This window comes from Haplochromis burtoni, unplaced genomic scaffold (genome assembly GCF_018398535.1).
Source record: "Haplochromis burtoni strain Fernald_Lab_line unplaced genomic scaffold, NCSU_Asbu1 Contig_100, whole genome shotgun sequence".
Lineage (NCBI taxonomy): Eukaryota > Metazoa > Chordata > Actinopteri > Cichliformes > Cichlidae > Haplochromis > Haplochromis burtoni.
In genome coordinates, this window is record NW_024582461.1 from 2,009,538 (window position 1) to 2,018,590 (window position 9,053).

General features: G+C 38.8%; 2 protein-coding genes across 4 annotated transcripts in view; both read right to left on the reverse strand.

The window, feature by feature from the left end:
• Positions 1-120: 120 nt before the first annotated feature.
• fam83e (family with sequence similarity 83 member E) lies at positions 121-8,437 on the reverse strand. 3 transcript variants are annotated; one of them, XM_005927376.3, is made up of 18 exons: positions 7,814-8,435; positions 7,004-7,653; positions 6,423-6,569; positions 5,403-5,527; positions 4,890-5,312; positions 4,570-4,626; positions 4,416-4,487; positions 4,258-4,311; positions 4,116-4,166; positions 3,956-4,012; positions 3,812-3,862; positions 3,650-3,706; positions 3,518-3,568; positions 3,357-3,413; positions 3,221-3,271; positions 2,581-2,782; positions 2,285-2,491; positions 121-1,361 (listed from the first exon to the last, which is right to left on the reverse strand). In XM_005927376.3, exons 2-18 carry the CDS (start codon positions 7,460-7,462, stop codon positions 1,203-1,205), a joined length of 2,280 nt encoding a protein of 759 aa, XP_005927438.1. In that variant the 5' UTR covers positions 7,463-7,653; positions 7,814-8,435; the 3' UTR covers positions 121-1,202. The 3 variants fall into 3 exon arrangements, with proteins under 3 accessions (XP_005927438.1, XP_042079019.1, XP_042079020.1); XM_042223085.1 differs by having other exon boundaries at positions 4,416-4,466; positions 7,814-8,433; XM_042223086.1 differs by lacking the exon at positions 3,650-3,706 and having other exon boundaries at positions 7,814-8,437.
• Positions 8,438-8,491: 54 nt separating this feature from the next.
• Positions 8,492-9,053, reverse strand: part of emp3a (epithelial membrane protein 3a) — a 3,648-nt gene continuing 3,086 nt past the window's right edge. The window contains exon 5 of the mRNA XM_005927379.3: positions 8,492-8,969. Coding sequence (XP_005927441.1) covers positions 8,794-8,969 — 176 coding nt within the window. The 3' untranslated portion in view covers positions 8,492-8,793. The remainder of the gene's footprint in view (positions 8,970-9,053) is intronic.

Consider the following 9,053-nt stretch of genomic DNA (forward strand, 5'->3'; position numbering starts at 1 on the left):
CACACACACACACACACACACACACACACACACACACACACACACACAATAAATCTTCACCTAACAGAACTGAGATACACTCCAGCTTACACGGGACACTAAATTGGATAAGAGGAAAAATGGATGGATGGATGTTTATTTTCTCTCCTTGCTAGAATAACTGAAAGATCTGAAAATGTACTTTACAACAGTAGAGGTAGAAGTCGAAGGCCAGTATAAGCAGTATGACAGTTAAACTGGATATTTTTTGGTAACATCATTTGTAGATGAGGAGGCCCAGATTACACAAAACAGGTTTAGTCTGCCAAGTTGGCATTGTTAAAATATGAAAAGTGATAAAACAGAATTTAATTTCACATTCTAACTGTGATTTTCACCATAGAATTAACAGTAACTTCAAATAGTAAAACAGTAAACCCCCCCCCCCCACAAAAAACAGGAAAAACTAAATTATTTGATGATGTAAAATTACAATACATTTCACTATATTTTTTTGAAAGGCAAATAAATATATTCAATATTTAACCGCAATGTTTTCTGTGCTACGTTATACATGAGCTATAGCAGCAGAAGACCACACATGGTGACTCCTGTCAGGTAAGAACAGGACAATTGATAAGTCTCGATTTCTGCTGCAACATTTGGCTTTCAAACTTGTGTTTCTCAAACTTCTTTTATGAACATGACAGTGAGTTCACTGTTTTCAGACATCCTCCACAGTCACCAAATATCAGCAGCCATGTGATGATGTAATCTCAATATGGACCAAAATCTCTGAGGAGTGTTTCCAGCACCTTGTTGAATCTGTGTCTTGAAGAATTGAGGCAGTTCTGGAGGTAAAGGTACCAGCAAAGTGTAACTAATGAAGTCATTATCAATTCATCATCAAAGATCTAAACCCCCCAAGGGGCTCAGTGAAGTCCCTTCTATGAACATTTTAATCAAAAAAGATGTTTAGCAAATAACAGAGTTGATATTTTTCCTGGTGAGCAGCAACAATATGACTATTTTACATGTAAGTCACCGTACATGTAAAACATCGTATCCATAATGCCTGTTATCCATGTGCCTGTTGCTAATGCTTTTCATTACAGTCTCTGCCTGCTTTGGCTTATACTTTAAGTAGTTAACACTGCAGATGTCGTAAAATATCCACTGCCAGCCGGTTTCTTTGCTTTGTGACAGAACGTGTTCACAGTATATCACTCATGGTTTTCTCCCGCTCCTCCTTTCTTCCTTCCCGAGTCCACACCGAGAAAAGTGTAACTGCGAGGCCTCTCTGTGGGCATTAATGTGGACCTCGCTTTGTCGTTCCTCTTTTCCATCAGGGTAAGACCAGGTGTTATGTAAGATGGCTCATACTGTCAGGGAAACAGAAAAAGAGTATCAGATATTGGCACTATGGCACTATAGTTATATACTTCTCCCATATGAGTGAATTTAAAGTTAATGCTACCTTTGCTTTTCAACCTGAGGGTAATTACAGAGATAAAACAGACTACTTAGTTTCTTTTCTTTTTTTTTACTCTAAAACAGTAGAAATGATTCTTGTCGCTTCTAAAATATTTGAAAAATAAATTACATGTGATTTCACTCATTCAGACAATAACTTTTAAAAAAAAATTTGATTGTAGTTTTTAGGGGTCACCAGCCAAAAAGGCAGAAAATCCTTTGCTAATTTGTACTTTCTACACGTATGTTTATCTTTTGTTTGCAATGATTCAAACACATGGATTTTACTAAAAGGGAAATTTCACTAAAAATATTTTTTTTCTTTTTTTTGGCTTCTTATTACTTACTTCAGAGTTCTAAGATGATAACTTTTAATACTGAGGAGAAGAGATATTTGCAAAAGGCCACTGTTATGTTTTTGTGGAGTGACAACTGACTTAATTTCAGGTTTATTTCTATAGTCCCAAATCACAATAACGAGGTTCTTTATATTGTGAGCTAAATGCACTGCAGTGTAAGTAAAACCCCAAACTTTCAATTTATCTCCGATGAGCAGCACTAGGAGGATTCTTCCTTTTAACAGGAAGTAACTCCCGGCCAATCCAGGCGCAGGGAGAGGCAGCAATGTGACATAACCCCTCACAGGGATTAAGGGGGAAGAAAAAAGGAGAACACAGAGAGAAAAGGGAGAGCCTCAATAAATATCTCTCTAAGTCTCTAAGTCCTTTAGTTAGTTAGTTAGTTAGTTAGTTAGTTAGTTAGTTAGTTAGTTAGTTAGTTAGTTAGTTAGTTAGTTAGTTAGTTAGTTAGTTAGTTGAATCTGCACACTTACAGTGGGCCTGGTATATCTTGGCACTGAGACTCTTTTCTTTTCATGACTTGTAGCTGCGTCTTCCTTGCTCAGATCCCACATGGACTGGGTATGTATACTCTTTGATTCTCTCTTAAGCAGTCCTGAACTGGTATGTGGAATTTTCCTCATGATGTCGCTCAGAGCGCTGAAGTTATCCTCCCTGTGCATGCTCAAGATTATCGGCTTCTGACAGGAGAGAAATACATCTTAGCTTTTCTAGGAGCTCCATATCAAGATGAGATTGAGTGTTTTGAAAGCAAAAGCAGGTTACTTACTCTAGAAGATGGCTTGTTCACCATTTTTTTTGCAATATCATCTGTTTTACTCTCCTCTTCTTTAATAGAGTACCTTCTTGCTTGAAAAGAGTAACGCCTGTATGTTTCCTCGTTTGCTTTGTCATCATATCTAGATGTATTTCTGGTATATAAAGTCGTGCTCCTCTCTGATGGGTGGTGCCTGGAAGTGTCTCTCTCCATGCTGCACTCCATCCAGTAGGAATAAAAAGTGACAAACTTTATTTTAGACATTTTAGACCATTTGAAAATGAAACAACTCTGAATAAATATGCAAAAGGAAAGCTAAATTATAATCGCTGGGCTTTATCCTTTAAAAAAAAAAGGTTTCCTTGTGTGAGCATGTCATTTGAATATAAAAGGATAGAAAAGTAATTTAAAAAAAACAATCATACCAACACACACACACATACACACAGAAGAAAAATCTGGCATTATTTTAAAGTAGGTACAGTTAAAATGCTTATGACCAGCTTTTCTCAATAAGCCACAAATGTGCTGGATACAATAGAGTACGGTACAATATAATCTCCAAAATACACAATTTGGACATTAAATTATTATTTATACAATTATTTCAATAACTTATTTTGGTGCCAGATATTTGGACATGACATCTTACCTTTTTGTTCTTTCTAAAGGAGCTGGCTGTGCTGATGAGGACTCCCTGCTCCTAAATCAAGACCAAGATCAAGATCATGGAAAGAACAGAGACAACTAATTGTCTTAATCATAGCATAGCTAATAATAGGACTTACTTGAAAAGTAATTTTTCTATGACATCACTTGACTCTGGAGGCAGATTGTCGTTGACCCTATCAAATACAAATATCTGTAAAAACATCCTACAAACATATACAAATAGATACATTTGGACAAGAAATTGCCAAAGAAAAAACTTGTATCTTGTTGATCTCACCTTTTTCTTCTGTCTGAAGTATCCGGCTGAGTCAATAAAGACTCTCTGCTCCTAATAAATAATCAAGATCTTAAATGTTTGTGCAAACGAGCTAATAGTCTTAATAATAGCATAGCTCATAATAACGCTCACTTGAAAACAGCTGATTTTTCTATGTCAGTTGCAACAGGAGACATGCTTTCAGATAACCTGACAAATACATAAATCTGTAAGAACGTCCTCAAAATATAGATATATTTGGACGTGACATTTTAAAATTAATAATTATTTTTCCATATATCATGTTGATCTTACTTTTTTACTCTGTCTGAAGTAGCTGGCTGAGTTGATACGGGCTCTCTGTTCCTGTGAAAACAAATAAGATCCCAAATATCCTCAGCCTGGAAAAAACAGACCCCTAATAATCTCAGTCATACCACAGCTAATAACAAGACTCACTTGAAAGTTGATTTTTCTATGACATCAGTTGCCACCGGAGAGATTTTGTCTTTGACCCTGTCAAACACAAAAATCTGTAAAAACATCCTAAAATATTTACAAATAGATAAATTTGGACAATCAATTTTAAAAAAACTAAGCTGTATCTTGTTGATCTTACCTTTTTGTTCTGTCTGAAGTATCCGGCTGGGTTGATAAGGACTCTCTGCGCCTATGAAAATAGTCAAGATCCCAAAAGTTTGTGTAAAACATTGACATGGAAAAAAAAAATCGAATAGTTTGAATCATTACATAAGACTCACTGGAAAGTGGATTTCTCCATGTCAGTTGCCACTGGAGAAAGGCTGTCTGTGATCCTGTCGAATTAAAAAATCTTCAATAACATGGTGAAAATATACATATATTTGAAAATGACAGTCTAAAAATAATTCTCTTTTTTTTGGTGTCTTATTGATTTCACCTTTTCGTTCTCTCTGAAGTAGCTGGCTCTGCTGTCAAAGGCTCTCTGTTCCTATGAGCATAATCAAGATCCCTAATGTTTGTGTAAATCATCGACATGGAAAACACATAGAGCTAGTAGTTCAAATCATAACATAGCTTTTAATAAGACTCACTTGAAAGTTGAGTTTTTAACAACTTCAGTTTCCACTGGAGAGAAGTTTTCTTTGAATCTGTCAGACACAAAAATCTGAAAAAAACATCCTGCAGCACAAAATATTGAAAATATCCAGTTTGCTATTCTGGAAATTACTCAGAGAATAATACAAAAGGGATGGCAGGTAAAAGCAAGAAGCAAGAAGCAAGAAGATCAGCTACAGGTTTGGTTAAAGGACAGAATAAATTCTGGCCATGAGAATTTTAAATATGTCTGCTGTATTCTGACATATTTATTCAAGGACTGATGATGATGTGGAGACTAATTCAGATACACTACCTTCTTTTATCCTCAAGATGGTTTTGGTTGTTAGTAAATCCATCCATTAAAGGTGTGTTTTTATCTAACTGCATGCTGTTCTGTAGCGACATCTCCAGCTTCACCACTTCCCCATGAAGATACAGAGGACTGGTTGGCAAGCTGCTTTCTTCTGAAAAAACTCCCATCTTATCCCAGTCCAGAGGGGAAACAGCACGTGGGGAGGGAGGGTCGGTGATATCGGGGTCAACAGAGATCCTTTTCAGAAGTCTGACAGCTGAAATGTCTTTAAGCTGATGGTTTTGGTTCACATGGGTTGCAGTGGAAAGAACTGGGAGTGAACTAGCATACAAAATCCTGAACTCCCGGTCAAATGCATCAACAGCCGATCCCCTCAGGACGGTGATCAGCTGCCGGTGCAGGTGGGTATCAGTCCAGGTGAAGCTGCAGAATTCAGCAACAATGTTTTGAGTCACTTTCAAGCATTTACGCCTCACATACAAAGACAAGCAGGTGGAAGCCAAATCTGTTTACCTGTAGCTGCCGTGGATCACTGTGTCTAAATCCACCAGAATGAATTTCTCATTCATTTCCCCAACCAGCTTTCTTCCATCCCTCAAACCAAAACTTCTCCCACCAAGAGCTCGGACCCGTATGTTCTGTCAAAACACAAGGTTTAAACTCAGCATTGCATTACACTAAAACCTGTGACAGTGCCAAAAGCTGAATTGTCACATTGGTGTGTAACGCTGTAAGTACTGTAGGTACAAACAAGACCATGATCTTGATATGATTAAGTGGTACTTTAGGTTTCAAGGTGATATAATCAATGCAAAGGAGTGTAGGCTTGATCCGCTGAGGACACATGAAAGAATGTCTAAAAGTGCATGTAACAGGTACGACTGCGTTTACACTTGGATTTCAATTGATTTTGTGGAAAGGATTGGATATAAGTGTAAACAGGGTTTTAATTCAGCATTCTATCCAAGTATGGCAGAATTCTGCCCTGATTTTACCTTCTGTTCATCTATTTCATGAGCAGCTCTAATGAGAATGCTGTCTTTGCTTGAAAGCAATACAAACTCCATTGAATGCTGTGCAACCAGTTTAGCTGTGTGGCCGATTCTCTGCTACATTCCTACCATCAGCTTGTCAAAGCAAAAAGACAAGACTTGCAGTTTGAGTTCCAACATATGTGCACAGAGTCAAGTAACTCAAACTGAACTAAAGCAATAAAACTACATTTGAAAAGCATTTTTAACTTAAATAAATACAAAAACTAGACTTTGGGAACAAATGTGTGCTTATAGATGTCACTACAGTAGCATGGGACATATGGGAAGTGTTTTTAGTTTCATTCTTTTTCAGCTTAAACAAATTTGCCACCACATTGAGCACAACAAGACTTTGTTGCACATGTTAAGACCAGGATAGCAAATGAAAATATCCCATTCCACAATGCGCTGCTGTGTCCAACTAAAATCTTTGTTTTATTTACTGCCATGTGTGAAGGATGGCTGCTAGGTGTGTGCTGATTTGTATGTGTTGACTCACTGGATGCCAGAGCCTGTTGGACGAGAACTTCTCCTGAATGGACCTTTGGTTCAGGATGATGTAGACAGGGACACCCCGAGAGGCAGCACTGTGTAAATCTCCAATTATTGCACTATCTGTCAGTCTGTCTATCACGATGGCAATTACCTGAATGACGTGAAAATATGCATGTATATAATTTAGCCTGCATTTTTAACTAAAGCCCACTTCTTTCAGTGTTCAGGCCTATCATAAGAATACAATCATAACAAAAAGAAATGATGAAATCATAATGGCTAAAAGTTAAAATTTGATGGTTAATTATCAGAGAAATGCCTAACAACAAAAAGAGTTCTTTAGAGGAAGTGCTGCCTCTAAGGCTTTCTCTACGGGAAATCTTCAGGAGTGCAAAAAAACCCCCAACAACATAAAAATATTTAACTCTAGGAGAAATTTAGCAAGCAAAACAAACACAGGCGTCTTCATCAGGGTCTAAGCATATAACTAATTTCCTTTTAGATATCCTGACTTTATGTACTTCATATGAAAACATAAGCTGTTTCTATTCGTGAAAATAATGAATCCAGCTGAAATTTGCGTACCTGTCTGGCTCTTTGTAACTGCCGTCTGATCACCTCTCTGACTGAAGGTTCCCCTTCTGCAGGAGGGCTGGTGTGGACTGTGACACTTGCCGTTACCGACCAGGGGGTTTTATGAGGCCAGCCCAACTCCAGGCCCGGGACTGGCACGTCCGAGTGGCAGGGAAAGTAACTGGAACAGAAGTCCTCCATCTCTGCCATGCTCTCTGCTCCATTCTCATGTTGTAGCCGCGGATCGTTGAAAGAGTAGCTCTGAACCCAGCTTTTAAACTGGCTGACCTCTTCAGAGGATAAGAAGCAGTCGGGGAGCTCTTTGACGACTGAGTAGAAAGCCTCTGGTCCAGCGCTCAGCAGCTTCTCCACTGCTTCTCTCTCCCTCTCACTATAGATGAACTCCGGGGAGGACTCATCCACCGGCAGGAAAACTGTATCCTCATCCAGACTCTCCTCGTTGTTTGACATGACTGTAGTCTTTCCCGGCAATAAGCGTTTACTTTTTTAAAGCAATGAAACTCAACTCATGTCGCTCTCCAATCAAGAAAAGCTGAGATTTTCATTCACTCCTCCAGAAAAAAAACAACTCGCTATTTCCATTTATGGCAGTTCAGAGATATCTTGTCCTCGCTTGCAGTCGGACTCTATGATTTTGTCCCCTAAAACAACCAAAAAATAAAATAGGTTGAACTGTTTGATGACTAAATCAGCACTTTGTGAAACTCACCTCCTGGGCAGTTTGATCTCTTTGGCTCAAGTGTGATACGATACGTAAGCTGAGAGCAGCTGTGATTCTTCTGTGTGTGTCACCTCACCCACCTGTTATCTAATTTCATTAAAGGCTTCCACTCCTTGTTGCTGACACCATTCCCAGATTCCAGACATACTGCGGAGCTGACGGATCGCTTCAGATCACAGACGCCCTGGCATGACTCTACTTTATCCCCTCTGTCTTCACAGCATATATCGCCGGTTTCCGATTGTAAAGAAGATGCATATACCTGTGTGTGAGGCGTGTAGTGGATTATAGTGCCATGCATGCTTTATCTGAGAAGCTGTCGTGCGCCACGCAGTGTTTTTTTTCTGGGACCGGTCCAGCCTGACGGGTAAGTTTACGGGTAACGTGTAATACTGTATCTAGCTCTGCATCAAACGGTGATAGGTGCAATCTGTAAGCTGTTTCATTTTGATTTCTTTGGAAGTGCTTTAACGAAGCTGTTTGTGTTTCTAAAGCACGCGGGAGTTATCACTGATTTTTTCCCCCCTCTTCTGTTCTGCTGTTCCGTTGAAAATGTCCTGAGGTTGCTTTGAAAAGATAAACAGCGAATGCCACAAATTGGTGAGCGATTGAATGACAAAGAGGGAGCAGCATTTTTGCAGCCACAGTGTTATGTCGTTAGATTAAACCTCCTCTGCTTTACAAAGCACTTACTGAGAAACAAAGGAAAGCCCACACAGACTGAACCCTTTAAAACACAGGAATGCTCTTTAGCCCAGCTCTGAATGCATGACCTTTTAATGAGTGCATTTTCTCATTGCATAAAAAATATATATAAACATTAAACACATAAATTTATACATATATTTGCTCACTCAATTATTCTGTAGTAACTTTGAATTCCCTGGAAGCAGGAATAAGAAAACTGAGCTGTGGCATTTAAAGATGCACTTCATTCTCAGTCATCTTATTTCCTCATCATGTGTGCTTATACTCTTAACTGGAGGGTCAGAAAGAGAAAGACAGAGAGAGACAGATAAGGTCTCTGAATAAGGTGCCTTCGCTTCAGCTTCTTGTTGGCTCACTGCTTCTTGCGCAGGTGGATGTACAGGACTCCACTCACGAGAAGCAAGGGGACGCACAGCCACGCCAGGATGAAACAGTAGCCAAAGTGTCCTTTGTTCAAGACTCTTGAGTCATCAAAAATCTCCTTTCTGTGGAAGGTGGAGATGAGGCAAGCGGCAAAGTCCGCGAAACCTGCAAACGTTTTAAAATAAATAAACAACAACAACAAAAAAATCGTATTTTAAAACCACATTAGAGAGTGAGTGACATTGCTTG